The sequence below is a fragment of the Trachymyrmex cornetzi genome, unplaced genomic scaffold, assembly GCF_001594075.2.
Source record: "Trachymyrmex cornetzi isolate Tcor2-1 unplaced genomic scaffold, Tcor1.1 scaffold56, whole genome shotgun sequence".
NCBI lineage: Eukaryota > Metazoa > Arthropoda > Insecta > Hymenoptera > Formicidae > Trachymyrmex > Trachymyrmex cornetzi.
Genome location: NW_017299871.1, coordinates 1,939,846 through 1,960,851, shown reverse-complemented (window position 1 = coordinate 1,960,851; position 21,006 = coordinate 1,939,846). Strand labels below are relative to the sequence as shown.

Genomic DNA, 21,006 nt, shown 5'->3' with positions numbered 1-21,006 from the left:
GAGAGAGAGAGAGAGAGAGAGAGAGAGAGAGTTGGCAAACTGCCGAGATTCAATTTGCTCGAATCGAATCGTGGTCGGGCCTGTCCGAGGAGAGAACGATTACGTTACACAATGCGTGGGTTGTTTAGCTTCCATCGGTTGGGTAAAGGATCAAAGTATCGGGGATAACGATCAGAGGGAATGTCATATAACGAAAGATATTCGCGCGATTGTCCATTAGATACGGTGTATTAGATGCAATATCATGCAATAATTCTTGAAACGATCAAAGGTTAAAAAGTATGAAGGCACGAGAGGTGTACAATTGTAGAATATCAAATGTCAGAGGAAAATTAATTGAATGGTTGAAGCCGCCGGGTTAGAAGACAAAAAATCGAATTTCCCTGATAGTGATGATGTACTGTCTAAATTCTTTGAAGTGGAATCTCACTAAAGATTAAAATTAAGTCAGTTTTGAAAAAGAGAGAGTGGCTCAATTTTTCATCTTTAAGAGTGAGATTTCACTCAAAGTGAGATTTACTCTAAAAGTTTTAGACGGTAAACGTTTATTTTTCGACGTTTTTTTTTGACGATAGAAGTCGAGCTTCGAAGCTTCAAAGATTAAAGTTTCGTAATCTATTCGGAGCTTCGAAGGCACTTTAAACTTCAAAAATTCGGAGTAAACTTCGAAAAGATTTGGATTCTTTCGAAGCTTTGAATCTTCAAAGTTGTCAAAAGTAATAGCTCTGATAGATGCACACGTTTTCTAGCTTGGGAAATATCAGAATCTACGTCGAAAAATAACACATCGACGAAAAAAGAAGATAATTTTGATTTGTAGATTGCGTAAGGTTTTTCAGGATGGCCATGAACGCAAACGCAGTTAGGACGTCAGAGACGAGCGAATAAATAAACCGTGACATCGGGGAAACGAGTGCGCCGTGCTCTAGCGAGTTCGGTACTCTCTCGATTCGGCCGATCGAGCAGTAAAAAAAATGTGCGGTGGTGGGACGTCGATCGAGGGTTTGACTAATGGGTTGGGTTTGCTCATCACTCGCAAACACGAAGATTCGCGCGTTTCGCCGTTGTTGGATTCGTGAACTAGTTGTTGGCTGACGTCAGCCTCTTATCGCCCAGAGATATAGACAGGATAATCGAACCCGCAAGATACCACAGAATTTACATGCCAGTTTTAACGTTAATAATAGTCGCAAAATGCAGCATTTACTGCGAAAAATAACGAGATGTAATACAATAATTCATGTAAAAAAAAATAGACATATTTCAAATCGTAATAATATCTGTATTCTTGAATCTAAAATAGATTTGAGTATCACATATATTTTTTTAATTCTAAATATATATGTCTTAGCCAACTAGAAATTTTATTTATATTTATCTCTCGATGTTAATTAATGAAAAAAAAATATCGCTTTTAGGCGTCGACGATCGATGGCCGTCGAAAGGGTGCCTGTCTCTTCTGCCAGGAATATTTCATGGATCTATATCTCTTAGCGGAGCTGAAGACGATTTCCTTGAAGGTGACCACCGTGGACATGCAGAAACCACCGCCCGACTTTCGCACCAACTTCCAGGCCACGCCGCCGCCTATCCTGATCGACAACGGCGACGCGATATTGGAAAACGAAAAGATCGAACGGCACATCATGAAGAATATCCCTGGCGGGCACAATCTGTTTGTACAGGATAAGGAAGTGGCTACTCTTGTGGAGAACTTGTTCAGCGTGAGTGTTGATCAATCCAGTCGAGAGTGAAACTAATCAGGAAACTGAGTTGTCGAATTATACTCTTTTCTCTGGCGAGACGAGAGAAATTACATGTCCATTCGTTTTACAGAAACTCAAGCTGCTGTTACTGAACGCAAAGGACAAGGACAAGGATCCCAAGTCCTCCTCGCTGATGGCCCATCTGCGTAAGATCGATGAACATTTGGGTCGCAAAGGTACGCGCTTCCTCACTGGTGACACCATGTGCTGCTTCGACTGCGAGCTGATGCCGCGGCTGCAGCACATCAGGGTCGCCGGCAAGTACTTTGCCGACTTCGAGATACCGGAGACTCTGGTACATCTGTGGCGGTACATGCATCACATGTACAGGCTCGACGCTTTCCTACAGAGCTGCCCAGCCGATCAAGATATCATTAATCACTATAAACTGCAACAGGTAAGACGCACGGATGGATCTCTAATTGCATTCGCGTTCAGCTAAATAATTAGCGCTTTTCGACAAGCCTTTAATTCACGTCTTTAATTCACGCCTTTAATTCGTGTGTCGCGCAATGACGCAATCCCATTCGCCGCGCAGTAAACCATAACTTTTCCCATGTCCTCGACCAATACAACTGCGAATCTCGTTTCTTGCAGAGTATGAAGATGAAGAAGCACGAGGAGTTGGAGACGCCGACCTTCACTACGAGTATTCCGATCGAGGTCAACGATGACTAGGTCGGACCTTCCTTGGCGAGTCTGCGATCGCGTGACTTCGATTAGACATCGAGATCGGCCTAGCGAGACGGTGAATCGCCTCGACTAAGTTTCAACGGCATGCATTTTGTAATTTAATATGTCCAACAGTAGCATCGAAAACAAACGAGGATTCTACCGTTGAAACTCTCGTCTTTCGAGTCGTGAGCTCGTGTCGTCGCCGTCATTGATTAGTTTATATCTTTTGCTAAGCAATTATTGCTGAATCGCATCCCTTTCTTATGGGATCAAGTCAGGTGTAAACGGATTAGCTTTTTTACCGCAAACGACGCGAAAACATACATAAATGCATTAAGGAATTCAAAATCTTAAAAATGATAGAGAATATTGATTTTCTCCATTTTTTTTCTTCTCCTTTATTTTCTTTTTCTTCCACTATGTACAGCACGCGTACGTAGTTTTGACCTGAGTAGTATTATAAAATTTTAATTTGCTATTGTTAATCCAAGGATTAAGTTTACTATAAAAAACGATAATGATTTTGTCATTCTCTGATAGCAACAATCATGGAAATTAACACCAATAATGCAAAAGAAACGTATGCATTTGAGAGAACCAAATTGGTGCCATTAATATTTTTGCAATCTTAATAGAAATTATCCTTTGGATAATAATTATTATTCCTAAGCATTATTCTTATATACGATTAAGTAAATCAAGTAGATAAAATAATCCTAGAATGCTTGATAAAATGTTTTCAACATTATTAATAAACTTGCGTAAATCTTTTTAAACGTTTAGATTTCTCTTTTTTCCATCGTTTTCATTCAGCCACTCATTATCACGAACTACAGTAATGAAATACTTAAACATGATCGAGATATTTGCATTAATAAGAAAGATACGTTCGGAATTATAAATTTGTTTAACATATCTTCATGTTCTTAAACATGATTGCACAACAGAAAACAAGAAACATGTTATCGTTATATATGGCGAAGAAAGAATTCGTTTTTTTTTTGCTGTATCTCTCGCGAGACACGTGATCCAGAATGCGTACGTTTCTTCTGGATTCCGCAGCGTGGTTCGAGACATCTTGTGTTATTCATCGTTAGCACTTTTACTGATTTACAAGTAGAGAACGAGTGCAAACAATTCTCACAATTGTTTTCCCCCGAGCCACGAAAACATTTAAAATAACAGCGTCCGGGTGCTCGACTCCGCTTATTTCCACTAATCCACTGTTCCAGAAAACAGAAAATCGAACAACAGTGCAACTCGTATGCAACTGTCTATTCCGCATTAGTAATTCTATTATTATTATAATTATTATTATTACTATTGTATTATTATATTAATTTTGGTTTATATATCCGTAGAAGTCAATATACCAGTGTTTACAGTAATGCCTGAAGCACTCGTCATTTATCACAGCGCGACGTAAGCTAAGTCCTCCTATCTAATATAACATAAAATGTTATAATTTTATATATGATATCTGGGCGCTATTTTTTTGTTATATATATATGATATTGATATTTCTATATCTCAATATGAGTAACAAGGACGAACAGAAAGCATACATTTTATTTATGCCTGTTTCCATCGATGTAGAATAATTTTAATCTCGGTTTAGCTTATTTTTCACCTTTTTCGAATTCTTAGAAATAGGAAAATATGAAAAGTAAGTTGAACCGAGATTAAAGTTAACGTACATTAGTGGCAATGGTGTTTTTCATTTAACAACACGAGTCGACACAAACATTCTATTTTTCTCGACACAATGAGTAACAAAGGAAGAATGACACTTTTGTATAGACTCGTGTCACCAAATGGAAAGAACCCAGTGGTCATTACAGTGGATAATTTCCATTGAATGACATAATACACAAGTATTATTCTATCTTTGGGTATTTTCCAGTTGGTGACACAAGTTGACACAAGTGTCGTCCTGCCCTTATTAATCATTGAACGTCAAGAAGAATAGAATGATGTTTGTGTTGACTTGTATCATTAAATGGAAAACATCTTTTATTACTCGTGGAATGGCAAGAAAGACAAATAGTGTTATGCCACTAATTAAAAAGTATCCGGTGTTATTTCAATAGCGTCATCCTAAAAGATATGGAGAAAATATGAATGAAATATATGAGGTCTTGAAAAGAGAAGATGTGAAGAAAAAACCGGAGCAGAATAAGTCAGGTAAGTTTAACTATGCAGTCATGATGAGAGAATGTAGAGAACATCTCTTCAACACGAAATATCTTTGCAATTCTTGCTGTAATTCTCTTTCTGTTTTCGTCGATTTAATTTTGCCAGATTAGGCCCAGTTCCATCAATGTAAGATTAACTCGGACAAAAAGTAAATTGAATCGATTTAAAATTAATTTTACATTAGAATCGAGCTTTATGTTCATTCCTATCGATATAGAACTTCAATCCCGATTCAACTCTTCGCCTTTTCCAATTTTTAAGGTTCTGCAAATGTAAAATTAACTTTAATTCTAAGAATTAGAAAAAGATAAATAGTAATAGTTAAACCGAGATTAAAAAGTTGAATCTTACGTTTGTAGAACCGGGCTGTAGAACTAAAAAGAAATGAAGTTAAGTAGTTGAAATTAAATTAAATATTGGCAGAAACGAATATTAAATCTCTCAATTGTCCTCGAGTAGTTTCCACGCGAGAATTGTGGCAGGAAGAAACGCCAGGCGGAATCAGATACACGGCGAGAAAAGGAGGACCGTATCCGTCGCGATGCCGTGCGTCGGTGTCCATGTCTCGTACGCGATCGAAAATAGCGCGCGGACGTCGCGTCCCTCCTGACTCCTCTCTCTCCCAGCGACCGCCATCCCACCTCTCGACGCCTCTCGTTCCTCATAACCGCGGCGAGCTGTCGTGACGCGACTTCCATTCATAAATAGGGACGGCCGCTTTATTCTTATCGACGGCCATCTTGACTACGTGATCGCGCGAGCTCCCATCGCTTCGTGCGGTCGTCGACGTTCGTGATCGTTTCGCTCCGGAGAAATCGACAAAATATTAAATCACCGGCGAGACACCGCGTCCGCCGTCGTCCGCGACGCAAGGCGTCGCGACGCGCCGGGACGAAAGTCGCGGCCGAGCAGCGCGGTGGTCGGTACGCAGTGCACAGCTGATCGGTGGCCCCGACGGACGGTAGCTGCTCCGCTCGTCGGCTCTTGAAAGAGAAAACGCGAAATCAGTGTGGCTAGAAACACAGGAAGAAAGGAAAAGACAGAAAGAAAAGCGTGAGTGGGAGGACAGGACGCGAGAGATAGAGAGAGAGAGAGAGAGACTAAAAGATCATCACACGATTCGCGTGTACCACGATCGTGCACGGTGACAGGTGAAATCTCCACGAGAGACGAAAAGCGAGTTTCCACGAGATAGATCCGGGCTCTTCTAGACGGGATCTTCTTGGCGAACGATCACAGGGTTGGTCCCTTCCTTCTTCCGGCACGGACGAGGTGTAGGTGTGTAGTAAAGAGGAAGAGGAGGAAGTGCACAACAACATCGCCCGTCGGACGTCTCCCGATGGTTGCCGTCCGGTGAGTCCGACTAAAGTTCGGATCTAAAAGCGGCGCTCCAGGGCGATCGCCGCCGTCGTCGTCGGCGTGGACGACGGCGGTGGCGAGACGGTGGCGTCTCATCCGTCGCTTCCACCGCGTCGTGAAGGAACAAGGGGGAAAGAAACGGAGCGCGCTCTCTGACTTTTACTCGCGGCGGCGGGCACTCCACGCGGCACCAAAATACACCTGCGACGGAATGCACCGGATGGATACGCGCCGCGACAACAATGCGCTTCCGCGAGGAGGCTTCGAGATCTCAGGAACACCGTTTTAAACCCGGTTCCATCGATATAACATTTTATCTCGTTCAATTCGTTCTTTATCTTTTTCTAAAAATTATGTCTGTTCCTACCAATGCAAATTAACTTTAATCTTGTTTAACTTACTTTTATCTTTTACTAGTTTTAAGAAAAGGATGCATGTAAGTAAATTAAGTCGAGATTAAAGTTAATCTGCATTGATAAGAATTGACGTTAGAAAAGGATAAACAGTAAGTTAAATCGAGATTAATGTTTACATTACAGTGAAACCGAGTCTTATGCTTGTTTCCTACTAATCGGGTTTAATTTTAATGGGGAAAACAGATAAAATGTAAGAAACAAAAAGCACAGAGCACACTGTAAATTAAACTTGACTTTATATTATATATCATTCAAAAATTCATATTAGACGACACTTGTCTTTTGCAAGCTTCTTAAAAGGTTTCAATGGCACCGGTAAAAATCAATCACCAGTCACGGATAATTACTGTAATAATTAATGTAACTCTTAATTGTGAACGTTACACATGAGCGATCGCATTCTTTAAATTCTTTAATTGTGAAATCCCACTCTAAAGAGTGAAAATTGAGCTAGTTTTGAAAAAGAGTAACTTGATCTTTGAAAGCAAAATTTCACTCTTCAGATTTACCCTAAAAATTTTAGAGAATAAAATGGGACTTCTTTTCTCATATGAGAGAAAAAGAAAAATAGTTGTAATTACTCTTCAGTCTTTATCACGTTACATTTTTTGATGTTTCTCAGCATTGCATATTATCGTTTTATTTATTTTTGTAAGACCGGCCGGTATTCATAGTCGGTTTTTATTTTAAGATCGTCTTAAGTAATTTCTCAAGATGCTAATACAGTCCTCTGATTGGCTTATGACATCTTAAGACTACTTAATAGAGCCTCAAATATAAGAATCGACTATGAATACCGGTTCAAGAAAGGAATACATAATTCAAAATTACAAAACGTATGGCAGGGGTCCCAGAAATTCCACATTTACACAGTTGATGGTTAACCTTCGTCACTTCTACTTCTTAATTAATATTAATGCATATTCATTTATTTGATATACATATTCGTTATTAATTTATTACATGTACGCTTAATACATGTACGCTTATCTCCGGTTTTGTCAGAGCACAGCGTGACGCGGAACGATATAGGATTATCTTTAGCCGTACGACGACGGATTTAATGTTGTCCCACGACTGTCATATTTTCAGGGTAAATTTTAAAAGAAAATTCTCTCCGTGCAGTTGATGGTTAACCTTCGTCATTTCTACTTCTTAATTAATATTAATGTATGTTCATTCATTTGATATACATATTCGTTAATACATGTACGCTTATCTCCGGTTTTGTCAGAGCACAGCGTGACGCGGAACGGTATAGGATTATCTTTAGCCGTACGACGACGGATCGTAGAATGTTTCGCCCGCGTCACACCGGTTTCGATAGTTGTGCAAGATTTATGATAATGTTACACAAAGATAATCTGTCACGAGGCGGCCGTTTGCACAGCGAGTTGCCACGCGCGTGGGTAAGAATTATGCGCGTTCGCGTAAAAACGTTCGACGTCATGCTTTAAACCTGTTACGAGGCAAACATAAACAAGCGAGCTTCTTTTAATGCGATCGACACTCTAATAATTCCAGTTGAGTATCGCGAACATTTACCGCTTTCATAGGCGATATTTCTCGTTGCGAATCTGATTATCAAGTTGGCTACATTATTACTTCTGTCGCACGAAAAGAATTTTGTTGATCAAGTATCTAAAAATTTTATCTACAGATCTGAAAATAATTGTGTACGACGCTCAAGCTGATTGCTAGAATATCGAAATTTTTTGCACCATTCTTCATCATGCCTGAACATTCTACATAAATATTTTGATAGCTCAACGAAATTATTTTCAGATCTGTAGCTAGATAAATTTTTAGATACGTATTTCAGCAAAAACATTCTTCCCGTGTGTTTCCATCATTGTAGATTAACATTAATCTCGATTCAACTTACTCATAATTTTTTTAGAATTAAAAAAAGGTGAAAACTGATACTTCTTTCTATTCTCCTTCTCTCTATTATCTGTCAATAGACCCTTTTGTATCTACATTATTGAGATTTCTCTCATTATTGAGAGTTTCGAAACGAAACTCTGACAGTTTTAAACGGACATTAAGCGCATACGAACGATAAATATCTTTTTACTGTAAGATCCAACTCTTTGCATTTAAGAAATCGTTGCGAATCGCAAGAGCTTCATTTAGAACCCTCAATAATGTGGCTGCAGAAGGATCCACTTTCCGTTTGACAAGCAGGTGAAGCAGAGAGAAGGAGAATAGGAAGCGAGAGTATCAATTGTACGGCGGATCGCGGTCAGTTTCTGCCACTGCATCAATTTAACGCCCTGCCATAAAACAAATGTATCGCGTGCCTGTCATAACAAGCTCGCGGTGGAGCGTTACGCCTCTCGCTGCGTCGGTTTATTTAAAGTCGGAGTACATACTAGCGACGATTGGCCAACCATCGGGGTCAGGTTCTCGTTTCCTGCGATTGAGACGTCCTGGGGCGCCGATCGACGTGCCGTCGAGCTTGGAGCGGACGTGGCTACGTGATTAAATATCAATCAGAGAATTTAGTAGATTCATATTTAAGGGCGCCGTAACCGTTGGCATCAATTCCGCCGGGAACTCGTTTGATAGATTACGAGCTTCTCCATTTGATATCGTTATTTTTTAATCTTATCATTGTATTATAAACACCTTAATAATATTTTAATATTGTAAGACACCTTAATAACATTCTAATATCGTTTGTTTAATATTCTTATTAATTGATACATAAAAAATATTGTAATGTTTTGGTATTTAAAATTATTATTTTTTTATATAATAGTCTTTTAAAAATATTCTTTGATTTAATTAAGCTAATTAAGTTAATTATGCGAATTGCGTTAAATTTGACGGCATTTAACTGATTTAAATTCTGTAATATAAAAATCACGAAAGATGTCATAATATCCTAATTATTATTGTAATTGCGTTTCTTTTTCTTAACAATTCGTCACTCGAATTAAGATACCAGCGACTCTAATTAATTTTCGTGCGTTAAATCACATTTCGAAGCATAGCGAGATCCTGCGATTCATTCGTTTGGCGAGAAGGAAAAATGTTTACCTTTCTCTCCGCGAAGTGAGTGATGACAGTAATTTGCGTAATCACTGATAAATTGATGCTAAACTTACCCAGTAATTTCACTTAATGGATCATCGAGACGTGCGCGAAAATATCGCGTCTGGTGAAAGTTTCCGTCGGTGTGTAATTGCACGGAATTCGAATTTAAAGACCGAAGATGTTTACGTTTAAGAGAGAGACAGCCGTTCCGAGAATTGATATCAATTTCGAGGGCAAATTACGAGAGCGATCTTGAGATAATTTAACACCTTATTAACTGATATATTAAAAATATTGTATCGTTTTAATATATTAAATTATTATTTTTTTATGCAATATTCTCTTGAAGATATTCTTCGATTTAATTAAGTTAATTAAATGATTTGCGTCTTGAACTTAACGGCATTTAACCTATTTAAATTCTACCGGTCGAAAAGGCCGGGTCCAACTGACTTTGTACGTCTGCAGACGGCGACGACGGTGGCCGTGTTTTGCGGATTTTCCCTCGCGGGAGGGACGAAAAATGTGATATTATTTTCAGTATAGTTTTGCGTTTATTTTTGCCGGCGCGGCAGAGCGACTTATCGTACAGCTCTGCTTAACGTTAACGGTGCGCGTCCCTCGTCAATTATTATTCTTAGTTCCTTATTTTCGTCTGGTAGTCCTCGACGTACGTTAAACTCCTCAGCGCGGATCGAATCACGTTGGATTTCCACGAGATGTCGAAGGAGCGTCGCGACGCCGGCGTTGAATTGCGCCGATCGTCCGGCCTATCCCTTTGACGATTTTTATGAATGAATTTGTGTGTGTGTGTGTAATAATATTTAATTTAATAAAGTCAACATCCGAATATATTTAGGAAAATATTTGAGAGCATGTTTGCGAATCTATTCCACCGCCGATCTAATTGTACGTCACTGATAATTAGACGTTATTATGAGCAATTAGCTCTCGTGGACTCGTCGCGAGCAACAGGTGTCGAATAGCTGTACTTTCAGAGACGTGCGATTCACCGTACAATTTCTTGATAATTAATATGATTGTCACTGTACATCAAGGGTTGTCACAAAATTTAAAATCAGGGAAATGTTAAGGCGATTGAAAACGGTGAGGGAAATCAGGGAAAGTAAGGGAATTTTGTAAAATTTTATGAAAGATAAAAGTTCTTGGTTTTAAAGAAATTTGATATGCGTACATCACACCTGAGCAGTTTTGGAATATTGTCAACCTAACAATTAAATGCAAGCCGCGTCAGCATTACACGTGTCAGCATCACATTAATAATAATTTATATTGCTATTTAAACAAAATATAATTTAATTTGGACTCTCAAACTTTACAATAACAAGTAACAATAAAATTAAGGCTAATGAGAGTCAGCGCGGGAAAAGGTGCGCCCTTTTTTATTTGTTATTGTTACATTGCTATGTTAAATTGCTCTGTCAACTTAATATTTAATGGTTTCCAAATCAGAATGAAAATACAAAAAATGTCAAAATATTATTGAAAATAATCATGAAAAATTGTTTAATGTGAAATTTTGTTTAGAAATCAGGAAAAAAGTTATGGAATTTTAGGACGAGGAATTTGTGGCAATCCTGATCGAATTCGCGAGGAAACTTTCCTTTCCCTCGGTTCTCATTCTCGAAAAACCACATCATCGTAAACGCAAAATTATAATTTTTCGTCACATTAACGCGAAATACCGTCGCTGCCGATCAGCCGCTCTCGTAAGACATTCGGGACTTCGATTCGGGATTTTCGCGACGTACCTGAGAATAATTCCGTGTGGAATAAAACAAAACTGAGGGCGGGGACGTGGAAATACCAGGAGGATCTTGCCGCTTTTCCTTCATTTCTACAAATTTACACGGGGCCCAGACGAAAACAGCCGCGGTCTATGTGTACGCGTGTCTCTCGGGTATTTCATGACACAAATATCTTCTCAGCAGCTTGGAATTCCGCTTTTCCTTTTTCGCTTGTCCCGACGCGAACGATGCTCTCGTTCCCCTCTTAAAACGTCCCTGTCGCCGTCAGAGGAATCCTGAAACTTTCCGCTTTCCGGTAGAGTCTTCGTCTGTCTTTATTCAATATTTAGATCTGTTTTCTTTAGCTGAACTAGTATACACTTTTAGAACTTAAAGTGAAATAGACATATGTTTGATGTTTGGTGAAAGCGAGAAAAAAGATTCCAGTGCAGTCTGGTGTAGGAATAAAAACAGATTTTATGTGACTTTACTTCTTTATTGAAATGTTATGTATTCTAGCTATTTTTTTTTATCACCTCGACGTGGAGCTCTCTTTCGTGAAATTTGTTTAAACGCTTGCTTTTCGATTTTGTATAATATTCACCTTTATACCAGTTATAGCTTAAATATGTTCAGTTTGATGAATAATTTTGCGTGAGATGAAAAATGTTATCTCATATTTGATTTACTGTTCCTCTTCATCCTTCCTGCGATAATTATTCCGATGGAATTCGCGCAGGATATGGCAACGGCATCCGATTACATCTATAGTGAAAAAATGCCTTTGGCACGAGCGGATTCGTTTATTCGGCTAGTCGAGATTCGCGAACAGAGCCGGAACGAATTCGCGCGGCCACCATCTTTGAGTGCCATCTGCCCACTCGCATTTATTTACATTTCGCTCATTTACATGTAGACTTGTTTTCGAAAATCTCAAGAGGAAGAGCGAGTTACCTGCCAAAGAAACGAAAGAACAAGCGAGTCTGAAATAATAGGCAGAAATGCGAAAGATAATGCGAGCTTTATACAAAATTTGTATCACGCGCAACATGGAACCATGTTTTTTTCTCATCTAGAGAGTATTTAAAAAAAAAGATATTAATGCACATTTTAATAGCACTGTGAAATACTTATATTAGATGACATTAATTAATCATTTCAAGAGAAACGGACAAAAAGGACAAGGCGTGCCAATAAATACTTTTCTCTCTGATTGATGCCTCGTTCACCTGACCCGCCGTCTCGCCAGGTGCGAATAGACGAAAGAAAAGGAAGCGACGGAGATTATTAATTCTAGCACTTTATTTCGCGCCGCGTGGCTATGCTCCAAGTGTAAATTCCACGCAACTGAAGCTTTTTCGTCCCCTCTGAAGTCTCGAAGTCTTTTCCGATCGAATTGGCGTCGCGCCGTTTGCCAATCGCGAGCTCGCGAGAAAACAGACAAATTATCCGGAGAAAAGCATTTCGTGATCAGATCAAAAAGGAAGTCGACGGTAATTTGCGGAGGAGAATATATTTTCTTTTTTTCCATCAAAATTACTTATACTGGTCCTGCAATATTTTTGTCCGATCGAAGCTATTTTTATTGCAATATTCTTTTTGGTATACTGAAAAGAATTTATTAAATCTAAGTAAAGAAAAATACAAAATTTATAGACTCCTTAAATTAATACAATACAAAAATAACGGCAAAATATAAATGGGCGTTAGCATAATTGGAGGTCGGAACTATGATTGTGCGAGACGCAGTTTGACAGATTTTATAATGCGATAAGTGGTAATTTTTTATCGCTGAGGATGGCTCAAATAGTGAGCCATTATAACGGCAAAATATAAATGGGCGATTGCATTATTGGAGGTCGGAACTATGATTGTGCGAGACGCAGTTTGGCAGATTTTATAATGCGATAAGTGGTAATTTTTTATCACTGAGGATGGCTCAAATAGTGAGCCGAAGCGTACAAAATTGAATTTGTGACACATTAATAGGTATTAGTTAGCATTGCGCAATATAATATCCAGCGCTGACTCCTAACGCCCATTTGTATTTTGCTGTTATATTTTGATTTTATTAAATCTGAATACATATTTATAATATTTCTTCGAATAGTACCAGTAATCATTTATCGTAAATAAATATTTACTTAATACAAAAATGATAGTCTAATCGAACTAATGTATTCTGTATCAAACATAGAAATACATTTTGTAAATATTTACTTGGAACTATTCAAAGAAATATTTATTAAAATATAATTTTTTTCAGGGTGTATATTTTTGCCTCTTCCGTGCGATTTGTTTCCATGACCAAGGAGCAGGCGGTCTTTTTCGCAAATAATATATGATATTATTCGGAAAATTTCATCACGACTGTTGGCGGGAGCGAGCGCGTGGCGCGCGTTCCTCGGTGCCGGCTAATAATTATGTGGCACTCTTACGTGGTACACCGCACAGGTGTCCACCGTTTTCCTACGTGGCTGCCAATTCCGCGATGTAGCGGGTGTCGTGGAGCGATCGGCCGCGTGGGAATAGGATCGGGAATTTCAAATTAGCCTGCGCGGATTTTGGCAGTTTTTGACGAAAAGAATCTCTGCGATGATTCACCTCGTGCGTAAGCACACGTATTTAGATTTCTCCTTAATCGTGTGCCTGTAGTTATCATTTTTCGACCGTTATTTATAGGAGATAGGGCCAAGATCGCAGACGTCGCAGACGTCGATGTACAGATATCAGAGAATGTTAATGGAACGTATTAAAGTTTCGATTCTTTCGCCGTATATTATTAGATGGTATCGATTGTATTTCAATTATTAACTTGTGTGAAAAGAATAATGTATACATTTCCGCGCGATACGGGGCTTGATTTCTGCGAGATAACGATCAGAACTTCTCATTCATTACTGTGTAGAAGCAGGCAAACAACTTGGTTCGACTTGTGCGTTACTCTTGAAAAATGGGTCAGCCAGGCGGGTTTATAAATACGATAAGATATGCCATCGAGAGAGAAAGAGAGAAAGAGAAAGAGAGAGAGAGAGAGAGACAGGGGGATGGAAGGGAGTGGAAAAGCTTCCGTCTTTCCTGCTTGGCATGTCGAAGGGGCGAAAGGAAGATCCAAGTTTCAAGAGTAACGCGTCGCACCTGCCGAAGTCGCCTCCGAAAAAGAAATAATATGTGCGCGATCGCACGTTTTCCGGTTGCCAGGTTCCACGGTCGCTCTCTCGTTTTTCCGTCCTTCCTTCCGTCGCACATCGACTCGAGAGCCCATCACCGATTACCGCGATTTTCATCTCGACGTCGCCGAGATCTGTCTCCGAGACAGAGTCGACGAGAAGTATTCGATCTGGATGCGGCCCAACTCGTCGCATCCAATGAATTATAAAATATCCACGTTTCTGGGAAAGCTTCCGGATCGCGTTATTACGAGCGCTCTTGGCTCGTTTCTCTCGTCATCGCGACGGTATTACGGTCGTATCGCGAGAGACGGGGCGGCGTATCCCTCTTGGCGCGAGTTATTAGCTTAAATGAACGACCGACCGACCGACCGACCGACCGACCGACCACCTTGTATCGGTCCGACAGTAAGTTGTAGAGGACCGACGACATGTAACGATGATATACCTGGCACCTGCAGGTAGGCCCTGCCAGGAGGATGGGGGCCCATGATGGGGGAGTGCCACTGCTCTAACATCACTATCATGCAGCTGTTCCACGAGCTGAAGCAGCAGTTCCCCGCGCTCCCTGATCACGTCGTCTCCCAGTGCATCGCCCAGGTACACAGGTGGCCTTTGTCCGTTAGGAGTGTGGCCCTATTAAACCGACCCTCGTCTCGGACACGAGTCTTCTCAAGAGACTCGCTCAACTAACTCGTAGCCCCTAGAGATTCTCAAGTTAGAGAATGGACCCCACATGCATTTGGTTCGCCATATTTTTCTGGACACGCTTAAGGTAGAAGCATCTGTTTCTATATCTTATATATTTATCTCATTCTATCTTAAGCAGGTTCTGCTTAAAGTATGGCAGACCAATTAGAAATTGTTCAATTTCTTACTCGAGGAACTCTAGTCGTCCCTGGTCGCCGCAATAACGACTAACCGCCGGTGCCTGCAACGCGATTTCCGACGTGCGATTTAACAAGGATTAATAATCATGTATCCTCTCTCCTTCCTCGCCTCTGCCATGCATCGCTAAACCCATTTGCACGAGCGTGGAACCTGTGTGTAATGTTGTTTAAGTGTGTGTTAGGTCCTCTCCTAGAATCACCGGATGTTCCCTTCGTCATATTCGAATTAATCGATTTGAAAATCATTTTTCTTCGACAATAACGTTCAGATGTGTTAAATTTCAGGAAAGGAGACAAACGATGAAAGGCACATTCTGCAATTGGAATTGGACTTTAATAGAATTTTACTTACAACCTTGGCAAATAGATTATACACGGAAAGAAGGATTTTGCTGAAGTATCTAAAAATTCAAGTAGATATAGATCTGAAAATAATTTGTTGGATCATCAAAATAATTACGTAGAAAACTCAAAGATATAAGCAAAAAATTTTTACATTCTTACAATCAGCTTGAGTGTCTTACATAATTATTTTGATAGCCCAACAAAATTATTTTCAAAGACTTCAGCAAAACCGTTCTTTCCATGTACTACAAATTGAAAAGATGACGTTCTTTATATCGATGAAAAATTGCATTTAAATTAACCAAAGGGAAAAAGTAGTTTGCACAGAGAATTGGATATATATATATATGTATAAATTCACGCCAAATATTTAAGCACTAAAATCCGTTTTGACCGAACAAAGGATTTCTCTTGTTTAAATTTATTCTTACTGGTCGAAATTCATATTATAATTATTAGCCAAAGAGATTACAGTCAGATGGAACATCCGGTTTTGATATTTTGGCATACACGCGTCTAATATGAGCGATTAACTGTAAGCGATCGCGCGACGCGATTCCTTTCGGAAGGCGGCCCTCGAAAAGAAATACGGACTCGTGTTCCACGGGGTGTCTCCTAAACCGGAATCAACATCGGTGACAATCGGCGGCAAGCTGACTCCAGATACGTGTGCGTTGCAGAACAGTCACGACCGGGAGACATGCGCGAGAAGCCTGCGGGCCACCCAGGAGTCCCGTCCGTCACCGGGCGCGTTTCCACCCCCGGCCCCCAGTACCGGGATGCAACAGCCGCTATTGCTGCAGCCGCAGCAACCGCAAGCACAACAACGAGAGCAACAACTCGCATCGCAGCAGCGTTGCTGTCTGCCCGGTATGCCGATGAACCAAACGGTCGCGAGCAACGTCAGCGTCGAGCGTCCGCATCGACCGGCGTCGTTGGACATCGGTATGAGCCGTCGCTACCCTCTCGTAGGTTGCACCCGCACCGCTGCCGCCGTCGCCGTCGCAGCTGCGACGCCGGCGTCGTCCAGCGGCGTCGCCACCCCCTCGTCTGCGCCGGCTGTCTGCACGTCGCGCGGTTTCTTCGACGATGGTTGCACCGTCAATAGTAACAGCAACGGCAGCAATGCGCCGTCCGGCTTCGAGCTCAACGTCAACGTCGCCTGCAGCCCCGCGGGCAATCGCGGTACGGAAGACGGACGTTGTCTCCTTGCTGGAATTGATATTGTATTCGCACTATTTAACGCTGAGCATTCCGAGTTGTAAAGCAAAGACTTGTGCATTGAACAAAAATATACTAAATCTTAATAAATCGTTTGAATAGTGCCAACTAAATATTTACCAAATATAAAGATATATTTATTTTGTACAAGAACCATTTATTTGATTTAATTATCATTTCTTTTATTGAATAAATATTTATTTACCATAAATAAATATTAGATGGTACTATTTTCAAATAAATATTTAAAATTTAATATATTTTTAGTGTGCGTAATATTTTTAAGTTAATATTTTAATAAAAAAATAAAAGCATAGATATCAAAGGAGACTTATTAGAATTGATAATAAAGTAAATTGTTTTTCGGAAAGAAGACAGTAAATATGCGATATAAACTGCTTACAATAATTATATATGTTAATACCGAGCGTTAAATATGTGATACGATCCAGCAGCATACTAAGAATTAAATTACAACAGCAGTAGACTAAGAATTAAATTACAATAGTATCGAATTAAAAGAGATTGCGGAATGATGATATTTTGCTGACGACTATAGGAAAAGGTGGAAGGATGTAAAAGAATAATTGCAAGCGAAAGCGGATTGTATAGCAACGCGATACGCTCTTCTTGAATCTTGGTCTCTTGCGGCGTGCTTGTTTATTACGAATGTTATTAGAGACAATTTATTTTAATCGCGCTCATAAGCTCCTGTCGCAATCGCCGTTTATCAACCGCTCAGACGGACCAGTTCGCAAATTAAATTGACTTCGATCGTACACCGTCGACTTCTTTTGGTTTGTTTCAACTGTCGGCTCTAAAATTATCCGCGAGGTTTAGCGAAAAATGTATTTTTTTTTTTTTAAAGAATGATTGTCTAATCGTAATTTTATATCAGCAGATTTTCGAACGGCACCGACGATCGGTGCCGGTAAACGAAGCGACCTTGTCGTCGTGCCACGGTCTCATTACGCCGAACCTCTGTTAGCCATCGGGAAGTCCGAGGCGCAAATCGATCACACGCGAAGTTATACGTCAGTCAGTTTGACCCTCCGGCCGCCCTCCTCTGAGCCGCAACCTCCAATCGATATCAGATCGGAAGGGTCGAGTCTAACCTACTCGACCTCGTCCTTGGATCCACGTGGCTTTCAGAGCCGCCTGCAGATCAGCATCGGTCCTGGAAACGTCGGTAGCGTGGCGGCGGCGAGGATCAGACCACCTATGGCTATCATACCGCCGCCGTGGGTTCAAAGCCTACTACGGTCACCTGGTATGTTCTTAACTTAAAACAATTCAATCCAGACTTAATTCGGAGACAAGAATTTCATTTATATTTTAAAAAGAAGTTTCATCGAGAAAGAAATATTGTATATAAATATAAAATATTATCTATATCATAAACTTTGAATACAAAATATATTATATAAAAAAAGAACGTTATTAAATTTATATATAAAATTTATGTAAATTCTGTGATAGAAACATGAAACGTAAGCGTATATACACGAAGTGTTCCCAGACATCTCATTCTAATTTTAATAAAATTACAGTTCAACAAAATTAGCAATAAAATTATTATAATTAAAAATATCAATCTCTAACTCTAGTCGCAGAATTTTTTATTAAAATTGATACGAGATACGGGTTTATTTAATACAGATTTGCCATATCGTTTTCAGAACTTTCTCTAGAACCGCCTAGCCAACTGCCAAGGCCCACGACGACGATGAGCGCGCCGACTACTCCGTCCATACCACCGACGATGAATATCATCCCGGGTTGCAGCCTTCCCACAACACCGTCCGGACCCATGACGAGCAGCGGCGTCGGGCCTCCTAGCGTCGTCTCTTCCTTCCTCGGAGACCACACGGCTTCCGATCGGAATCGATCGCCGTTGTGCCAAGGTGAACCTACGGATCGGAACAGGATGACACCGCCGTCGGCGCGCATCCTCGCCGTCGCTTTCGCCAGCGCTGCAGAATCGCGCGCACGTGTATATTTACCTGGAAGTCACTCGGTCGCACGTATTACGCCCACGCACACAACGCCGGGAACGATATTTACGCATTCCTGACCCCACGCTCCGGGCTATACATAGCCCGCGCGCGCTCGCGGTTACAACTACGCGGACCACCTGATCCGGTTTTTCTGATCGTGAGAATCCGACGTGTTCCCTGGGCCGTTACGTTAAATGGCATACACGCGAAGGCCTTTCGCTTTTTTTTTCTATCCGCGATTAAGAAGCGCGATAATGCTGCAGATACAATGCAGAGAACGCGACTGTCAATCCGATGCGATAGCTGAAACTGTCTTATATCTAATCCGTTGTCATCGTGATCGATAAAGTCCTAACGAGGCGAGGCGCTATGTAATCAAATTTATGAGTCATCATTCGTAACAAAGTAGAATTAGAAAGTGATTGAAGTAAGATCTGGAGTTGTTTGACTTGTTTCGTTGATATACATGCTAACTAAAATAGTCCTTGGAATTTCTAGTGGAAGAGCACCAAAAGAAATTAGTCGCGGAGCAACTGGCTAGAAAGGAGAGACTTGCCAAGGAGCTCAGGGCTGAGAAAGGACGACTCGAAGCGATGAAGAAGGAAGTACAAGCATTAGCTCGACCGGATCCCTTGATATCGCCTCAAGTACGTACAATTGCATGAAACGATAATCGATCATTTTTTTATGCGTTTTCTCTTTTTTTTTTTATTTTCAATGCGCGATTTTTGCAGGAGCTGAAAAGAAAACTGAAGACCGAAATATATATGCTACAGGTCGAGTGCGACAGATTGGCCATAGAAGTCGATCACTGGTCAGACAGACGAGGTATTTATTTCCTATCATGTTATTGCGTATATACAAAGTTTGGTAGGACTCGTGGCGAATAACTTGTACTTTCCAGTGCCATTGGGCGAGACAAATGAAGAGTTTTATCAGGGCATTTATACCGGCCAGTCGTTGCCGACGAGACCTCCGAATCCACAACCGCCGCGTTTACCGAGTCAACCACCGGCATGGCGATCGGAGCAGCCAACGAGTGACAACGACCAGGAGGAACGGGACGAGCCTTCGTGGGTCTGCACTATGTGCACTTTTGATAATCATCCATTGATGAACAAGTGTGAGGAGTGCGACATGCCGAGACTGTTGAACCGCAGCAGTGCAGGTATAAGCTCCGGCAAACCGACGAGGGAGTTGCCGCCGACCTCATTGTCATCGTAGTGATAGTGAACCTTCCTGAACGTTATTCCAATCACACGAAATAAAATAACTTGTCGCCTAACAGCATGCCGACTTTTGATATATCCTTCGTGGAAACTCATGAAGATCGTCTCCTGCGATTACACTAATCGATTGTATTTTGAGAATATGAAGCGCTAAAATGAAAGTGATATATTTTTTATTCTACTGTATTAAAAAAAAAAACTTTAACAAAGTGTGAGCATATGCTATTATAACTATGTTATAAAAACTGTGTACTTAATTATGATTAATTATATTAATCATGTTAATAAAGCATAATGAAAGAGAAGAGAGCTTGCGACTCTGTTCTCGTTTGTTTGTTTAAAATATGTGTGTGCGTTTGCTGATTTTGATCGCACTTATTTGTATGAATTAACGTTTCATTTACAAGCTATACTTTTTTATATGTTTCTAAGCTATTAACAACATTGATATATATATTTTTCGACGAAATACATCTTTAAGTCTAACTTGAGGTAAGGAAAGGAATTTATGCATAGTGAATTATACGTAATATTATTTCACTTAATTTTACAACAACGTTTATAGTCTGATATTTTCAGGGGAAACGCAAGATATTCATATACGAGTAACCCATCACCATAATTTTTCGCCACGGCGTAAGTATTTCACATTGATATTTTCATTCAAACGAGATTAATATTTCGCAAATGTAATAGTTATTTACACTATCTGCAAAAATAATCGTGACGTATTACTTTTCCAGATATAGTACACAGTTGGGTGGTATGATGCGAACTGAATTAGAAGTTTATAAAAAACTGTACATACGTATAAAAAAATTAAATTAAATAAATTTTGTAGGGGCTAAGCGATTGTAATAGAACACATATGGTGACTAATGTAATAACTTAACTTAATTTTTTATTTATGATTAGTATACATTACGAGTTATTAGAATCGTTAAATAGTTTA

General features: G+C 40.1%; 2 protein-coding genes across 6 annotated transcripts in view; both read left to right on the top strand.

Moving 5' to 3' along the window:
• Positions 1-3,213, top strand: part of Clic (chloride intracellular channel protein 5) — a 14,929-nt gene extending 11,716 nt beyond the window's left edge. The window contains exons 2-4 of the mRNA XM_018515032.1: positions 1,419-1,724; positions 1,837-2,163; positions 2,364-3,213. Coding sequence (XP_018370534.1) covers positions 1,419-1,724; positions 1,837-2,163; positions 2,364-2,444 — 714 coding nt within the window. The 3' untranslated portion in view covers positions 2,445-3,213. The remainder of the gene's footprint in view (positions 1-1,418; positions 1,725-1,836; positions 2,164-2,363) is intronic.
• A 2,140-nt stretch (positions 3,214-5,353) lies between these two features.
• Tab2 (TAK1-associated binding protein 2) lies at positions 5,354-20,860 on the top strand. 5 transcript variants are annotated; one of them, XM_018515002.1, is made up of 10 exons: positions 5,355-5,990; positions 14,834-14,972; positions 16,288-16,792; positions 17,730-18,098; positions 18,508-18,732; positions 19,324-19,472; positions 19,560-19,653; positions 19,730-19,993; positions 20,634-20,690; positions 20,798-20,860. In XM_018515002.1, the coding sequence occupies exons 2-10, from the start codon at positions 14,862-14,864 to the stop codon at positions 20,821-20,823; spliced, it is 1,800 nt and encodes a 599-aa protein (XP_018370504.1). In that variant the 5' UTR covers positions 5,355-5,990; positions 14,834-14,861; the 3' UTR covers positions 20,824-20,860. The 5 variants fall into 5 exon arrangements, with proteins under 5 accessions (XP_018370502.1, XP_018370504.1, XP_018370505.1 ...); XM_018515000.1 differs by lacking the exon at positions 20,798-20,860 and having other exon boundaries at positions 5,354-5,990; positions 20,634-20,788; XM_018515003.1 differs by lacking the exons at positions 14,834-14,972; positions 20,798-20,860 and having other exon boundaries at positions 20,634-20,787.
• Positions 20,861-21,006: the final 146 nt, after the last annotated feature.